The sequence below is a fragment of the Stegastes partitus genome, unplaced genomic scaffold (genome assembly GCF_000690725.1).
Source record: "Stegastes partitus isolate 25-593 unplaced genomic scaffold, Stegastes_partitus-1.0.2 Scaffold321, whole genome shotgun sequence".
Classification (NCBI taxonomy): Eukaryota; Metazoa; Chordata; class Actinopteri; family Pomacentridae; genus Stegastes; species Stegastes partitus.
The window spans coordinates 242,437-259,480 of NW_007578052.1; the positions used below are offsets into that span (position 1 = coordinate 242,437).

Genomic DNA, 17,044 nt, shown 5'->3' on the forward strand with positions numbered 1-17,044 from the left:
AATTTTAGCCTAAGGGTTAAAGGTGAAGTTAAGTGTGATGCGAGTATTCAGACTTAGAGAAAGTCTCCAAAACATAAATGTAGCGTCAGTTTAGTGTCCTCTGAAGTGAGGAAACATGACTATCTGTGTGCCTTTATTGCTGCTGAGTGTGCAGTGTGAAGTCGTCTCTCCGGAGTAATGCCCGGGTTCAAAGTACAAAAGCAGATTTGTTTTGGGATTTTTTTTTTTCTTAACTACTTCCTTCTTTATAAATCACTGCTGCATTTCCTTGTTCTCAGAGACAAAACAGCACTCAAACTCAAGGAAAAGAGGGTGACAAGTTTATCACTGCAGGTTTATAGACCAATAGTCTCAGATATACCAAAGACTCAGCAGTGATTCATCACCGCTTCGAGAACTACACAAGGAAACAAAGGAGAACAAATCCCTCTCAGGACTCAACTCTTTACTCTGAGTTAATGACTACACTGTTGGACAAACGGACGTAACTGAGTCGCAGCTCAAGAAAGTCAGGCCAGAAGAAGCGAAGAAGTTTGACTGAGTTCTGGAGAATGTCTGCGCACATCAGAGTTGTTCACAAAAGGAGGGAGACGATCACAGCTCTGCCTCTCTACCACGCTGGACACCTGCTGAAGAAACAGAACAAAGAGAAGGTGAGATGGAGATGGTGTGAGCTGTGGAGGAGTTCATATAGATAAAAGTGAAAAGCCTTCAAACTATTCCTAGAAGTGTTATCAACAAGTACATAAAATAAGTTTATAGTGATGCATGAACAGCGTTGTATTATTCTAATGATGTATTTGGTTGAGATGAAGCAAACTTTAACTACCTTTTAACACTGGTGGGTCTTTTAGCCTTAACTATGCATTCTAATTAAATGATGATTTACAGTTAGTAATATGTGGTCATGTGTTTTGTAGCTTTAGTCTGCAAAGTAGCTGATAACTAAAGATTTTAGACAAGAGTAAAGTAGCAGAGGTAGGGTAAGAATGCAAATAAGTAAAGTAAAAGTACCTCAAGTTTGAACCAAAATAAATATGTGCAGAATTACCTTTCGTCACTGTGTGAAGACAAATTTTGAAATGTATCAAAGGCAGAAATTGAAAATAACACGTGACTTTCAGGATTTCAAGGAGTACTACGGAGAAATCCGTGGAGCGACGCTGTTTCTGTACAAAGATGACACGCAGGATACAGTAAGCAAACAGTTTCCTTTAAATGAAAATGTGTGTAGAATTAATTAAACTGTGTTTCGTTGAAAATATGTGAAAATGTGCTGTCTTCAAATAAGGACAGGATCAAGGACCTGTGGGGATATTTAAGGAACTTTGCTTGTTTGGGGGTTCTTGGGGGAACCTTTAGGTTTCTGTAGGACTCTTTTGTACAGTTTGCTGTAGACCTAACTGACACTTTACATTTATGTTGCAAAACGTTTTATTGTAATTGTCTGCAATGCAAATGCCATTGTGTATGTAATATAAACACTTCATTTAATGATTAGGGATAACATGTTTGACAGTATTATAACAGTGTTTTTCACTAACAACTGAAAAACATGCTAAGAAAATATTTTAGTTACATTTTTTGGCATTAAATCATACAGTTCATTAGAACAATATTGCAGATGTTACTGAATACAAGTTTTAGAGACTGCTTTTGCATATTTGGGCAAATTAGGAGGACAAGAAATCTTGTCTAACTTCCTGCCAACAGAATTGTGTGCAAATGACTAAATAATAACACCAAGCTCCCTGCTTGCCAAAATGGGAAAAAGTCTCTCCAGTTTATTCAGGAACACCTATAATATTGTCCAATACATTTTTTTTGTTATGTTTGAAGCAAACACTATAATCCATCCATCCATTATCTATACACCGCTTAATCCTCACTAGGGTCATGGGGGGCTGGAGTCTATCCCAGCTGACTTAGGGTGAAGACAGGGGACACCCTGGACAGGTCTCCAGTCTATCACAGGGCCACACTTAGAGACAGACGACCAAGCACACTCACATTCACACCTACGGACAATTTAGAATTACCAATTAACCTCAACATGTTTTTGGACCATGTGAGAACCCACGCTGCACGGGGAGAACATGCAAACTCCACGCCTAAAGATCCTGGGTGTCCCCACAGGACGCGAACCAGCAACCTTCTTGCTGCGAGGCAACAGTGCTAACCACTGATCCACTTTGCAGCCCCACAAACACTATAATGTTAATGATAGTCACAATGAGTTCAAAATAGAACCCCAAACCACAAAATAGTCCCTTGAAAACCCTTTCTGAGCGGCTCCCAGAACAACCAGGTTTCTCCGTACTGGCAACGGTGACGAACCCCTGAACGCTCTTCTACTTCTGGGAGTGTTCAGTGCCAAGAATTAGGCACAAAAGCAGCACAGTTGAAAAGCAATAAGGCAGTATTTAGAGAACTAACAACTCCTATGTTTTGGTAATCAAGTGTCCATCTGATTGTTTGTTAGTACACTGAGATGCTGGACCTGGAGCAGCTGAAGTCCGTGGAGTTAGACACTTTTTATAAAAAGAAGGAGCCGACCATCTTCACCCTCAGTCTGAGCTCAGAGAAGGTGCAGCTGAAGGTCTGTTGCACTAAAACCTGACTGACATAGACCACAGATGTTCACAGATGTTCTTCAAAGCAGATGGATTAATCTTTTCCTTTCACATATTTGTGTGTGTCGTGCATGTGACGGTGCAGTTGGACAATCCTGACACAGCAGAGGTGTGGAGGGGTTTCATCCTGACAGTGGGAAAAGTAAGCAAACACACATCTGGTAACATGTTCGGTACAGTTGCTGCTAATTGTTCAGGACTTTGCTGAGTTTTTGTAAAAAAAATAAAAATAAAAAATAAAAAATCCCCAATTGTTTGGCTTCAAATCTGCTCCGATAGATAGATAGATAGATAGATAGATAGATAGATAGATAGATAGATAGATAGATAGATAGATAGATAGATAGATAGATAGATAGATAGATAGATATTGTCATTCAAGCACACATGCATAAAAACAGTGCACTAGAATGATGTTTCTGTTGCATAAAGCTCTCTGCTACACTTTTAGAAAATCATCAATCATCATCATAAAAGTGCTTTTGAGTGCATACAATAAAAAAAGATCTGGAATAAATATAAGAGCAAAGAGCAAATAGCTAGATAAAAAAAAAAGTGAAAGTAATAAAAAAAATAGTTCTACAAAAGGCAGCAGTTCAGTTTCTATCTGAGTAGTCTGACACCACAACTTGGTGGTTTTACAAGATGTCACTGTGTGTTCTTTTGAACAATGTCTTGGCTTTACGTAATACAAACAAAAGAGACCAAGACTTCCTGGTCAATAATGAGGCAATAATTTGGCCTCCCTTTGAAAGACTATTTGTTTTATCTTATAAAGCAAAGAGTTTGCTTTGAAAGACAAACTTCCCTCTAAATGGAAAAAAAATGTTCAAACAACAAAGGGGGGAGAATGTCTAAATATAAATCAATCAAATGATGGCAAGGGTTTTTGTAAAAGATGGTAGTTATTTGTGTAGAACGACATTATTTAAGACAACACACGTCATTTTGGTGGAAGAATGAATTGTTTTTGTTTAACTTAATCTTTCACAAAGATTAAAGGTAAAATAACTTCATATTTTACAGGGTTTGAGGTACTGATTTAAAAAAAAAAAAAAAAAACCTGCACCTAAACTAAACAATCGCATATTTTCTCTTATTTTCTCTTTTCCTTTAATGGAAGTGTATGTTCAAATTCATGTTCGTGCAGGGAGAGGTGATACTTTTGATCATTTTTCTGTGGAAGTCACAGGAGTACACCAGGATTTAACTCCTAACTAAGTACAGATTATTTGAATTTGATGCGATGCGCTTGATTTACCTGCAGAAGGATATTCCTAAGAATCTGCAGCTGCTGCCAGGCCAGATGATGCAGCTGAAAGAGACTCTGAGTCAGGAAAGGAAAAGAAATCCTAAACTGTGTCGCGGCCCAACCCTTCCACCTCGACCAATGTTCCTGAAGTCCCTAGATTCAAACAATGACTCCACTTCACCACCCAAAGACAAGTCGACCACTGAGCTTCCTTCGTAAGTTAAACTGAAGCACTACAAGGAACTTTTTTATTATTATTATTATTATTGTGACAATAAAAACAGTGACTGTCTGGCACATTCACATTGTCTCTGCCTGTCTGTACCAACATATCTGCACTGTTGATACTTTTATAGAGAATAAAGTGTTTGTTTTTTAATTGAAATCCCGCAGATGTTTCTTCGATGTGACTCGACAGGAGGCCGAGCAGATGCTGAAGGCGAACCCGGAGTATGGAAGCATCATCCTCCGCCCGTCCACCCTGACCAACAACTACGCCCTGACCCTCAGACAGCCGACACCCAGGTCTGACCATTCATCTAGTGGTTTTTTGGTTGCTCTTTATTTTATTCTGATACATATATCTACAGGAAGAGAAGAGTCCACCAGGAAATACTTGACAATCAATTTAAGGCTAACTAATACAAATTTATATGGAATTTTTCATTTGCAAAATAATCTACACTATAGCAATCTGAACCACACAAAGGATGCACAAGAAAAGAAACAGAAATGTGACTTTTAACCCAAGAGTGTCTCATTATTACCCAAATAATGTATATTTCATAATATGTGTTTCAGCGGGCCCGTCATAAAGAACTACAGATTGACGCACACAAACTCAGGGTTTGTGATTGAACTGGACACACCAGTAAGTTCCACAGATCACAGCTTTTAACCAACAGGAAAACTACGAGCAATAATCCTTCAGTGTTTGAGGCTCAATACTGATAGAAAATTAAATCTGGAGCACAAATTATTCATACCCTGCAATGAAAATTATAGATCCTTCTTAGCTATTATCAAGGTTTTGCACAAATTCCACCGCGAGCACTGCATGTATCAGTATGTTGAAAAGTTGGTGAAACTATGCAACAGAAATATGTAAACGCTCTGTTTCCAGCGTGTCAGCAGTCTGTAAGATCATCCTCACTGTAATGTATCAGACTATCTTCCAAAGATCAAACTGTTCTTTAGATTGAGCAAGACAAAACATTTTAAAGTTATTAGTTATTCAAATAATGGCAAAATAAGAATCTAACCGGAGGTTTTGAGCACAGCAGTGACAACATGCACAAGCACTTTGATTCATGTTAATATTGTTTCAGCATGTAATCCACCACATGTCATGAAAGAGGCGACAACAAAGTACAGTAGAATACAATGTGATCTCTATATTGAGATGAGAAATACTCTATTGTCCCGAAAGGGGAATTTAACAGTAGTGAAAATTTTGCAGTTCCGTACAACTACAGACAGCATGGGAATAAAACAAAAAAATACACAACTAGGCACAGAAAAAACTCATACTTATATAAAACCATGTATTAAAACAATCCTGTCTAAATCACACACATAAACCCACACATCCAAACACACATGTACATTGTACTTGCAAGAGGAACTGCACTTTGTGTAAAGCTGATAAAAACGTACCAGCACGACATAAAATCCAGAGATCAGTCGTGTTGTTAAAATGCGTGGGCCGGACACATCAAGGGTTTGGATCGAGCCATTGTTTGCTGAACAGTGTGACAGAAGCAGGAATAAAAGTTGATTTGTTGCTCTTTTATTTGCAGGTTCTGTAACGCCTACCTGAAGGTAGTAGTTCAAAGTCTGAAATGTGTAAAGCATGTGAGGGGTCCTTCTGGATCTTGTGTGCATGTCTGACAACAGTTTTTTTCTGTTTAAACCAAACTAAATTTTGAGTGTGATGGCAACATATCCTGCTGTAATGTTGTATCTAGTGAGACTCTCCATTCCAGCAGCATTATAGAGGATTATTATCAAGTCACACATTAAAAACCCAATAATACTAACACTCTGTTAATATTGCCATTGTGTGAAATTTGAAGTAGCCTGAACATTTTAAGATCATCTCAGTTTACTGTGATGTCCAGCATCACGTCTTTTATAGAAGCATCTAAGTCAGATATTAACCTTGTTTATGCCCAAACACCTGCAGCGTCAGCTTGGATAAAGGTCAGGACAACCTTTATGTAATATGACAAGAAAACTGAAAAGATCCATGATTATGACCAGCGGCTACAGAGCAGGATTATAGAATGACCTTAACCATCAGTATGGGCACTGCAGTGAAACCTTACTGTAAATGTATGCAAACAGAAATCAAATCAAGAAACTGTCACTAAAATGATCACACCTTGTCTCCCTTCGCTGCAGGTGACGGCTTCCTCCTTGAACGATGTACTCAAATACTTCCTTGAAAAGACAGAGCACCGTCTTCATCCCTATGTTACATCTCAGGCCTACGACACTCGCATCGGTGAGAACGCTGCTCATAGAGAAAGTAAAGCATGAGTACGCAGCTCCTAACAAATGTCTGTTTTGTCTTTAACAGAAGCGTCACCTGCTCCAAAGTGCATCACTTTGCCTACAGCTAAAGAAGTACCCAAGGCGCAAGTAGCACCAACGCTGCGTTTACAGACCACAGAGGAGCTTCAGTCTCCTCCAGTCAAACCGGAGGAGGGTGAATATGTGAATCCTGACGATGTCAGCCCAAAGATCAGTGAGAACGAACAATGATTTCACATTACATCAGGTTTGTGTGACCAGCCAATAAAGTCAAGTCTAAATGAACGTTTGTCATGGCCTCATCTAGGTCACTTGGACGATGAGCTTCGGCGAGCTGTACAGAAACGGAGACAAAACATCTACAGTAATTCTGGCCGGGAGGAAGAAAATCAAACAAATGAACACAGTTTCTGCTAACTTCATGTGAAACTTTTAAATACAGCTCAGAGATCACATGGGTTCCCAGCAGATATGAGTTAAATCTGCCTGTACAAGTTGCTGTAGAAATCTCCCAAATGTGCTCCGAACAACGTTAAAAATATGTAGCAAATAAATTAGAAAACAAACAAGTTCTCATTATCTCAAGACAGAGATCTCAAGTTATGTGGGTGCAGGTTCTTTTGGAGGACTGCATCTGTACATCTATATATAAACAGAGATGTGGGGTGTAGCCGACATAACAGCATACTGCTCTGTGTGTTTAGTAGTAGACAATGATGTTGCTTGAGCTTGTTTCACGTTCCTTAATACTTAACATAGCATTTTGATGCATTTATTCAGAAACTACAGTCTGTTGGTGGCACCTGATGGGAAGTTAGAGAAGAAAGAATCTGAGACTCTGTGCAAATTAAAAAAAAAAAAAAGCCAATATATTGAGGACATGTTGAAATATTTCACTGAATAAGGGGAAGCTTTGGTGCTGGAGGACATGAAATGGGTTAGTCAAAGTAATTAGAATTCACTTTCTGTGGCAAAAATTTAATGAAAATGTATCCACAAGGTGTCTCATTTCAGTCTGGACCAAAGTTGGGAGACAGTTGTTAAATTGACCAGATTACTTTAGTTGCACAACTTTAAAATTGGAGAGATTTTCACATTGCAACAGCGTAGCATTAACACTGAAATTCCTTGTTGTGTCTTTGTCATGGTCTTAATGGAAGAATATTTACACAAAACTGCATCAAGCTATCACTGTTTAATCATGTTTCACAATACCACATTTTTGTGTCTAAATGATGACGCAGACAAGAGCTTAGGAGCACTTTGTTATGGACAATGTTATGACCCAGTGTCAATATGATTTAAATTCCATCTGCGGCTCACAATTATTTTCTTAATTTATTGATTTAGAAGTTAGAAAATAACAATTTCCAAGGGACCAAAGTGATGCTTTTAAAAAAAAATCAATAATAAGCTCAAAGACAGCCCAACAAAGAAGCACTCACATTTAAGAAAACAATCGATCAGCCACAAAAAAATATTCCACTGTTGCAGATTTAGTTTCATCTACATGTGATGTCTGTTTTTAGTCTTTTTCACTCAGTGTTTGTGGTTTAAAAGTATGAAATTGAATGTGACAGCTGGTTATTGTGCACATCACAGGACCTGCAAGCACACAAAACTGTGTTTCTTTCTAAGATTGAAGGAGTGCTTTGTATTAAAAGGTCTTAATTCTACATGTAGTCTCAATCAGCTGCTATTAGACGTCAAAAGGGGAAAAAAAATCAACAAAGAAAAAGTGAGAGACGATAAAATCTCTCCGTCGTCACATAGAGCAGATGAGCCGAGGAAGGTTCATCTACTGTGCGTATACATGCTCAGGTAATCGATCAGGAATAGAACAGATTATCATGAGTCGGAGTGTGTATTGCTGTGTTACCTGTTTTTCTCCATCAGTAAAGAAAAAAAAGCACGATCCAGTATGATTATTATTCTTTATTTTTCACACGTAAGAGTAAGCCAACATAAATGTTTCAAATGTTATAATCATATTTTATAAGTTATTCCATTAAGACTGTATTTTCTTGTTTTTCATCATTATCACGGATCATGTTATAGATTTAAAGTTTAAGGATCATTCATCACTCAATAAAGACAGCAAGACTGTGAAAAATATTCAATAAAAAAGACAAAGACTCTCTCCCTTTTGTCTCCTTCACTATAGTGTGTTTCAGAGTACCTGTTTCATCTCTTCATTATCCCCTACTTCACATTTCTTATATGCAGGTCCTTGACACTCTATTGCAGCAGCCTTCGCGTGAGAAAGACAAATAAAATATCTGTAATAACTTAACATCATAGGTTTTTGTTTTTTTTTTTTAAAAAGAAAGAAAGAAACATAATAAATTAAGATGATTGTTCCCCGATGTAGAGCTGCCTCCGCTGCTGCTGTTACATTACTTTTCGGTGAGTGACAGCTGCAGGATCCTCTCCAGCTCCTCCTCTTCCTCCTTTTGCTTCCTACGTAAGAAAAGTAAGAAAGAATTGGCCAGAACAATGACAGTCCAGTCATTTTACGATGCCTGTTTCCCAGAAATATATTCTCTTATGTCATCTTCTGAGTGGTTATATGGGGCCACATGACCGTCTTTAAAGTGTTGACTTGAGGATTTTACTGTGTGACCTGGCAATAATAAAAAATAATAATTGATCAGATCTATATAATGCTTTTCTAGACACTCAAAGTCTCTTTACACTGTCAATTATTCATTCACACTCATTCATTCCGGTGGTGGTAGCTACGATTGTAGCCACAGCTGCCCTGGGGCAGACTGACAGAGGCGTGGCTGCCATTCTGCCCTCCGACCACCACCACAAACAATTCATACGCATTCCCACCAGGCAAGGTGGGTGAAGTGTCTTTCCCCAGAACGTAACGACCATGACACAGATTACAGGGTGGAATCGAACCACCAACCTTTCAATCACTGACCGACCCAAAATCTGTTGAACACAGCAATTCCATTGTGTTGTTTCAGAGCACTAAACCCGGGAGCATGAATCCTGGACTTCAGACCTATCATCTGATACAAACGTTTTTCCATCTGAGTTGTTTGCATGTTCATTTATTAACTGTCTTCCAAAAAGACTTTTATAGACTGATGAACTGTAAGCTGCCATTAGCATCAAAATAATGAAACTAGCTAGAGGTAACAAGCAAATACAGTTGTATTACTGTTATAAGCACTTTAGCGTTTGGCTATGATATTTGTGGGGTTGCATTAATGAGATTTGGACAAGAAGTCTTTGTTTCACGACATAAGACAGGTTTCAGAAAACAGACACAAACGTGCCAAAAAGGCTGCTTACTTGCAGGTCTTTCTTTCAGGAAAAGGAAGTATATTTGAGGGGAAGATTCCCTGTGGATTTATCTTAATTTCCCAATATTTAACACAGGACACACATTAAAGGGTTGAGGATAAAAAAATTACCTCAAAAATATTTGAACTTTGTTTTGCAGTTTTATGTTTCAAGTTTGCAAAATTGAACAAATCGGTCTCTCTGATTTCCTCTTACGACAACATACGCTACACAAAAATGGGCACCGCGAACAACATGAACAGTCGATGCCACAAGATTCTATCCTCCACTTTGGCTGTTGGGAGAAACCCCAAAGTGTTGCACATGTTGTTTGTCATGCTGCACAATTCCCTGTGTGCACACTCAGTTGAAATAACAAAGGACAAAGAAGCAGCAAAGAGACAGTAGAGGCAGTAAGTTGATTCTTCCTGACGTGAACTAATGCTTGTGTCCAGCCTTACCTGTCTATCTCCTCCTGCTCTCTGCACGACAGCTCCATAGCAATACGCAGCTGCTCGTCAAAGCTGGTTGCCACGCCGAAGTGTCCAGACAACCGCGGATCAGTCACTGTGCTGTAGGAGAGCGGAGAGTTGGCGGTGGGGTCCAACGGGGAGACAGAGGAGGGCTGGCTGGGGTCCGCCATGTCTTCTCCCTCTCTGCTCGCCAGTGAGATGGACAGGGACTCCTGGATCGCCCTGAGGGGAGAAAGCGACGAGGATATTAAGACTTCAAGTCAAGTACTATTAAACAAAGACAAGCTCGTTTCACTGCTGGGCTTCATTACAGGATGAATGGGAATTGCTGTTCTCAAGAGAAAGAGAAAGAAGACGCTAATCACTGGACTCTATTTAGAGATCTTTAATTAAATTACTTCCCAGGCCAGAGATTTACACGAATAGAAAGAGATACAAAAAGGCATGGCTTAAACTTCCTGAAGATTTTACAACCCTAACAACTGCAAATGGTCCTATTGAGAATAAATTCTGATCAATCTAATATAACTGATAAATTCTATTGACAGTTAAGTCAAACTGCAGTCATCTCACCAGTTTGAGCAGCGTGAACATCCCTATAAAGTAAGGAAGTAAGACAAATAAAGTCTGAGGGTCTGCTTACCTCTCTAGCTGAGAGTCTTCCTCATACAGAGGAGACTGGGGTACCGGGCGGCTGTTGGTCAGAGCCTCCCAGATGGTCACCTAAAAAGCAGGAATTACCATTAGAACTGGCTTTAGACTTAAGGGAAATATATAAAGACTGTGGCATTAATTTTACAAATGTGTAAAACGTAGCCTGTAATAACTGTATATTCCCTTAGTTGCTGTGAGGATATTTTTTCAATGAACAACAGAAGTGATATTTCACATTTTTACACATAATGTGAGGATTTAACCTCAGAGGTGTTTTATCAGTAAAGATAAAAGCAAAGAAAAAAAAACATTTCAAAGATTGAAAAAATTAGATATAACAAATAACATAGAGCAGAATTTGATCCTCATCTGGACCAAAGTCTGATGCCTGACACGACACTGACTGAACTGTTTCAGTCTGTGACTGGTTAACCATCAGGCCTCGCTCTGACCTGGTCGCTCTCTGTGCCAGCGTCCAGGAGGCTCTGCTGGATGGCGAACTGCAGCAGGTTGTCATCCTCGTCCCTCATTGGCTCGCTGCGGCCGGGACCGAGGGTGGTGTAGTCTGGAGGGGGCTCAAACACTGAGGGGTCCACCTCACAGTGGAAGGGAGGGGGAGACTGACCTGAGATAAGATACGATGCATAATATTAGTGGCATTATTTTGCGTTTTGTTAATTATCTCCTCAGTGAGCAATGGTACAGTTGGATCCCTGCTGTAATTAGCTAGTTGACCCTTTTAGTGTTGTAAAACTGTGAGCTTTAGATTTCTGTTTATTAGAGGTTAATGTAAGAAACTAAATGATAGTTGAATTTTTTGCCATTTAAAGATACCAGGTACTAAAAATGTTATTCATTTTACACATGTGTATGCATGAGTCAGTAGTTACCAGCTTCGTCAGAGCTCTCTGGTTTGTGAACCGTCACAGAGCTGACCGGCTCGTCACAGCCGCACAGGTTACTGAACGTCACTCTGGCATTCAACACGTGAAACAGAGGAATCTCTGAAAAACGGAAAGATAGTGAAATTAGACAGGAGATCTGGTGGGCTAAGCAGCAGTTGGTTTATAACGGATTTCTGTTTAAAAAAAACTTCACCCATGTTCAAATGCTAGTGGTCAAAATGTAATAATTGCCACATTTTTCTGCAACACAGATGATCGATTGTTCCTGCAGCACCAGTATAGATAAAAACATAAAAATGACAAATTGCCAAAGAGAATGATGTAACCCCAGGTATGGTGCTGGGCTGTGACGTGAATTTGGGGTGGTCTGTACTGTAATTACTCAACTCATCGGCTAGTTTTCCTTCACTGATCCATAATGTGATAGAACACTTAAGATAGAAAATTTAAATTAGGCACAAAACCACCTCCAGAGTAAAGCGCTAGTCAAGTTAGTTGGGTTCTAACATGCCATCAAAGCAACACAACAGCTTTAGTACAGAATTACAGCTACAGACTAACAGCTCTGGTGCTGGAATCATTGTTTAAACACGCAAGCTTGAGCTCCGTATGCACTCTGGCATCCCGCTAACTCCACATATCTGGACCACACCCACCTATCTTGACAGGGAAGCCTGGCGGCAGGCGCAGGGTGATAAAGTCACGTAGCTTGGCAAAGTGAGCATTAGAGATGGCCATTAGGTCAATGATGGGTGTCACCTGCTCGGCCAGAGACAGAGGATGAGTCTCACTCAACCAGAGTGTCGCTTTAAACCTAGAAAGGAGGCAGAGTAACAGAAAGCAAGAAAGAAAACAATGTTTAAGTCTCCTTTTGACCAAAATGCTCCTCAAATGTTCTGCTCATTTAGGATTTGCCGATGCGGTGATGAACATGTGAGAAGTTTTATGTTGACGTGGCGCTACCTTACCTTTGGACTTTGCTGGTAAGCTCGACGGGACGCCCGATGTCCCGGCCGTTCAGGTTGAACTCCGGGTTGAAGTATTCCTCAGCTGTAATGGCTGTGGGGTTGTGAGGACTGGCACACTGGGACACGTTGCTCTGACAGAAGTATGGAAAGGGAGTTGTCAGTGACAGCGCTCATCAAAGGAAGCTGCAGGTGGTGTGGGTGGTGTGTGTGTGGATGTGATGCAGAGGCACAGTGGAGATTCTTACCCCATTGTGAGCTGTGTGTTGTTCAGCAATCCCCAGGAAAGACTGCAGAGGAGTCTTTGAGCCTGAGTGGGAAAAACGAAGCAAGATCTTCATCAGCCTGCTCCACAAATTGATGCATTTTACACAATATGGTTGTTTAAGGAAAGTATGACACATGTCCAGAGCAATTTTGCCTAAATTGAATAAATTTATAATACACTAAGTGATAGACAAATTGGTATCATGAGTAAAAGAACAAAACACCCAGAGTCCCCGTCACACTGTTTTTGACAAGATATCGCTTCCCCAGTGCATGCACAGAGTTTAAAGTTTACAATTACAACTTTCTCTGTGCGTGCGCTTGCGTGAGTTTTCACCTTTGCTTCTTGACTTGTCCTGGTCTGATAGATGCTCTGTCCTTGACCGAGTCACCAGCTCCACATTGGTAGCACTGTAAACCTAAACGCAACAAAGAAAAAGCACTCCTTGAAACACACCTTTGTACACATTGCTTAAGTAAAGTTGCTGCATTTTGCCTGTAACTTCTCACACTATTTTGTTGTCCACACATCTTCAGAAAAAGCAATTTACAAACTCAAAAGTACAACTCTGACTAAACACCTAAACCTCTCTTTAGATTCAGACACATTCTTCAATCTGTAAATCACACATTTAATTAAAAATGTATTCAAACAATTGTTTCTTATTTAGAAGATTGATTGAAGTTTGTGTAAAGTTTGATTGAATGATCTTAGCATTGATCTTTGTCATGACAATTTAGGCAATGCTAAGTAATTTGTAGTCACAGAAAATATCAAACAATAACATAACGTATAAAACTAACTTCAAATAGATCTTTTTACCTCTGTAAAAGCATTTGAAGTAGGTTGGCACTTACCTTGGCTTCATACCCGCTGACGACTTCGCTCTTCTCAGAACGCCAGCCCCAGATTCCAGACTTATTCCTAAAAATGCAACGAGACAAAGTCAGATTTCCGACCTATTCCTAAAAACATGCAATGAGACAAAGTGTGTTCTAATTGCGCAGACACTATCAATATTTATGTATTGTTAACTATGGGGATGTGATGCATGTTTGTGGACACATAATGAGGGATGAATTGTGCTGACATACTTTTAGGTGAGTTAGCAGCTCCATAAAACAAGACGAGACATATACTTAGCTTGCAAACACAGACAAATTGAGTGTGATGTGTGATTAAGTGTCACAAAATCATTCTGGTTTGCGTATTTGTACAACGGCGTGTGCTTGTTACCGCTCGAAGGCAATGTTGCGTGTGTTGAGGTGCGTGGAGACGATGGGCGACGTGAGTCTCTGGGCCGTGTTCTCTTGCGACGGCTGCATGGCTGCGAGGAGCGAGGGGGCATCGCGAGGGGACAACACGAGCGGTTCCGTGTACACCACCTGCTTCTCATGGTCTACCTCCATCACCACTGCCCCGTCATCTAAGAGGACAAGGTACCGTCACAGGAGGAAAATGAAAATATTATGGACTGACTGAAAACCATTACAGGCCTCGTTACGAAGTCGGGAAACACACATTAAAGCCTCCAGCAGAAATGATGACTAGCCTTAGAGAGCAGGATGTCAAGTCATGAGACAAGTGAATCTGCAGGGCTGTAAAGTACCTGACTGGGAATCATGAGAAGACTGTATTCACTCTAAGCTCTGCATTGTCAGGCTGAGCTCAGCATCTATCAGCTTTAACCGTTCACTTAGTTGTACGTATGTGATGGCAGCTGTAGGAGCAAAGGGCACACACCTCCACCCTTGAAAATATAGCTGCGTCGTCCTTTCAGCCACGTCATGTGCTCAAAGCCCAGGAGGGTGGTGTCCACGCGCAGGCACGAGCCGCTCTTCCACACTCGGTACACATCGCTCGGACACACCTTTGACACCAAGGGCACTGAGAGGAGAATTGAAGAAGAGGAGATGCCTTTTAGAAACAAGTGACAAAGCAGACAGGAGAGTGATGTAACCGAAGAAGGGAATGTGCAGTGAAGAGAAAAGCAGAATTAATGAGGATAGCATGTTGCTCGGGCAAATTTCATTATAGCTTATTGTATTAGAGTGGCAACAAAAAATTAGATTCATTATTGATTCACTGATCAAAACTTTTATGAAACAAGTCAGAAGACAAACTAATTCAACAATAATACAATATGTTACAATTGTAACCATTAGTTTTGTAACAATGGCTGGAGAATGTACATTTGTTTCTCCAATTCTTCAGCTATAATAAATAATACACATTAATAGGCAATAACATACAGTGTTCAGTTCATATGTTATGATCTTTAAGATAAACACTAGTTGATGATGCTAAGATGTTAACCTGCAACATGTAAGTAACTTTTGAGCATCTTCTGCTTCAAACAGCAGACTGCTTTACATTTCAGAGTTGTCCTGTCAAACACGGTTCACGTAACACTTTATGCAATGTTTCAGTCATCTGCACTTCATTACATTTTCAAATCGACCTCCTCTGTCTTGTGATTAGGCCACTGTGGCTTTAACAGTCGCGTCTTTCAAAGTCTGCTGAGCGACATCTGCTGCTGAGGGAGCTGTCCAGCTGCTGTGGTGCTGAAACTGACCTCTGAAAAAAACACATCAATGAAACACACTCACCCCAACTGGTGAACTCCCATTTCATCTCCACATAAAAGTCTCGAGCCTGCAAGAGACAGAGAGAAATCCTCCACTCAGACAAAAACAAAGGCCTTCCATGAGCATCTTACATTTGTGTATCTTAAGTTTACAAATTCAGAGGCTTGCTGGGAATACGCAAGAAGCAAACAGTGATCATAATGACAGGATGCTTAAACTTTGTCCTCAGCGAAAGCACATTTCCTTAAATCTTCAACAGGAACGGTCAAGAATCCGGTTGTGTGTCTCAGTTCAGCAGGTGTCAGACCTGCAGGGGCTCACATTCTCCAATCAAATACCTGTCTTAGTTTGCTGAGAAGCTCTGGGATGCCCGCCAGTCTCTCAGTGGCACGCTTGAAGTCTCTGTACTGAAGCACCAGCTGGACCAGCTCTGGGTCTCCGGTGCTCACAGCCTCCTGCAAGACTGAAACATACATCCACATTTAATGCCAGGAACTGCTTCTCATTCCCTCAGCAGCCCGAGGACACGAAACCGGGAGTAACATCAGAACACTCACTGGTCCAGCCCTGTGCGTTGCAGTGTGTCGGGTCTGCAGAGTGTCTGAGCAGCACCCTGGTGGACTCCAGGTGGCCCAGACACACAGCCAGCTCCAGCGGGGTGCGCCCCCTCGGATCCAGGCGCTCCACATCCTGCTGCAGAACCGAACACACCAGCAGCATCAGCGCAATGCAGTGCGACACAACAAACGCATCTGTAAAAGCACCATCAAGCATCAGCTGAGTCTCCTCACTTACCTCCTTCTTCTGCAGCTCTCGATCAAGCTCCAGGTACTGATTGTTCCACACCAGAAAATGCAAAGGAAACGCTTCTTGAGCCATGGTTGTCCTCCGCTTGACAGTAGTAAAGCTATGAGTTGTGCAGCCAACAGATTGCAGTGACACCACAGCGGACTGTAGCAACGATTTCTGCGCTGATCGGCACAGCTGGCTAGCTAGCTAGCTTTGTTTACAGCAGAAAAATGGTAAACTCTAAAGGCAAGAGGCGTGTCACTGGAGAAACCTGCCACTAAGTAAATCTACGGAAGTAGTTAACGTTACACAGCAAACAAACTAGAATATAGTGGTCGCTTATTGAAATTAGTGGGCTGAGTTAGCCAGGCTAACTCAGCCCACTAATTTGATGTAGTTAACTAGCAGCTAGCAGGGCTAACGTTAGCTAACTGGCTAATAACAACATTGTTCCCCGCTCCTCTTGGCACCTGTTTTCCATTCTGCTCAATTGAAGACAGCTAATTTAGCCGGCCAAAAACGCATCTCAGTGTCTGTTCATCGTTTTGTTTTTTTCTCTTTTACAATTAATTCGTTCTTGGAGGAAAACAAATGGGTGAAATCGCCGGCTGTGAAAGTTAGCTAGCTTCCCCGCTGCTGCAGCAACCATCCCCTGTTTCTATCGCTGGGTTGTAACCGTCTG

General features: G+C 40.8%; 2 protein-coding genes across 2 annotated transcripts; one reads left to right on the forward strand and one right to left on the reverse strand.

Annotated features, from left to right (window-relative positions):
• The first annotated feature begins 431 nt into the window (after window positions 1-431).
• LOC103358615 (signal-transducing adaptor protein 1) lies at window positions 432-6,837 on the forward strand. The gene is made up of 10 exons (XM_008283644.1): window positions 432-653; window positions 1,125-1,196; window positions 2,483-2,599; window positions 2,719-2,775; window positions 3,901-4,100; window positions 4,279-4,410; window positions 4,687-4,756; window positions 6,289-6,391; window positions 6,467-6,634; window positions 6,728-6,837. Exons 1-10 carry the CDS (start codon window positions 552-554, stop codon window positions 6,835-6,837), a joined length of 1,131 nt encoding a protein of 376 aa, XP_008281866.1. The 5' UTR covers window positions 432-551.
• A 1,503-nt stretch (window positions 6,838-8,340) lies between these two features.
• Window positions 8,341-17,001, reverse strand: ankrd13d (ankyrin repeat domain 13 family, member D). The gene is made up of 16 exons (XM_008283614.1): window positions 16,369-17,001; window positions 16,131-16,266; window positions 15,912-16,036; window positions 15,595-15,640; window positions 14,729-14,872; window positions 14,222-14,411; window positions 13,843-13,909; window positions 13,322-13,403; window positions 12,966-13,027; window positions 12,721-12,851; window positions 12,409-12,566; window positions 11,738-11,851; window positions 11,300-11,472; window positions 10,837-10,916; window positions 10,182-10,415; window positions 8,341-8,880 (listed from the first exon to the last, which is right to left on the reverse strand). Exons 1-16 carry the CDS (start codon window positions 16,450-16,452, stop codon window positions 8,817-8,819), a joined length of 1,890 nt encoding a protein of 629 aa, XP_008281836.1. The 5' UTR covers window positions 16,453-17,001; the 3' UTR covers window positions 8,341-8,816.
• Between the last annotated feature and the right edge of the window lie 43 nt (window positions 17,002-17,044).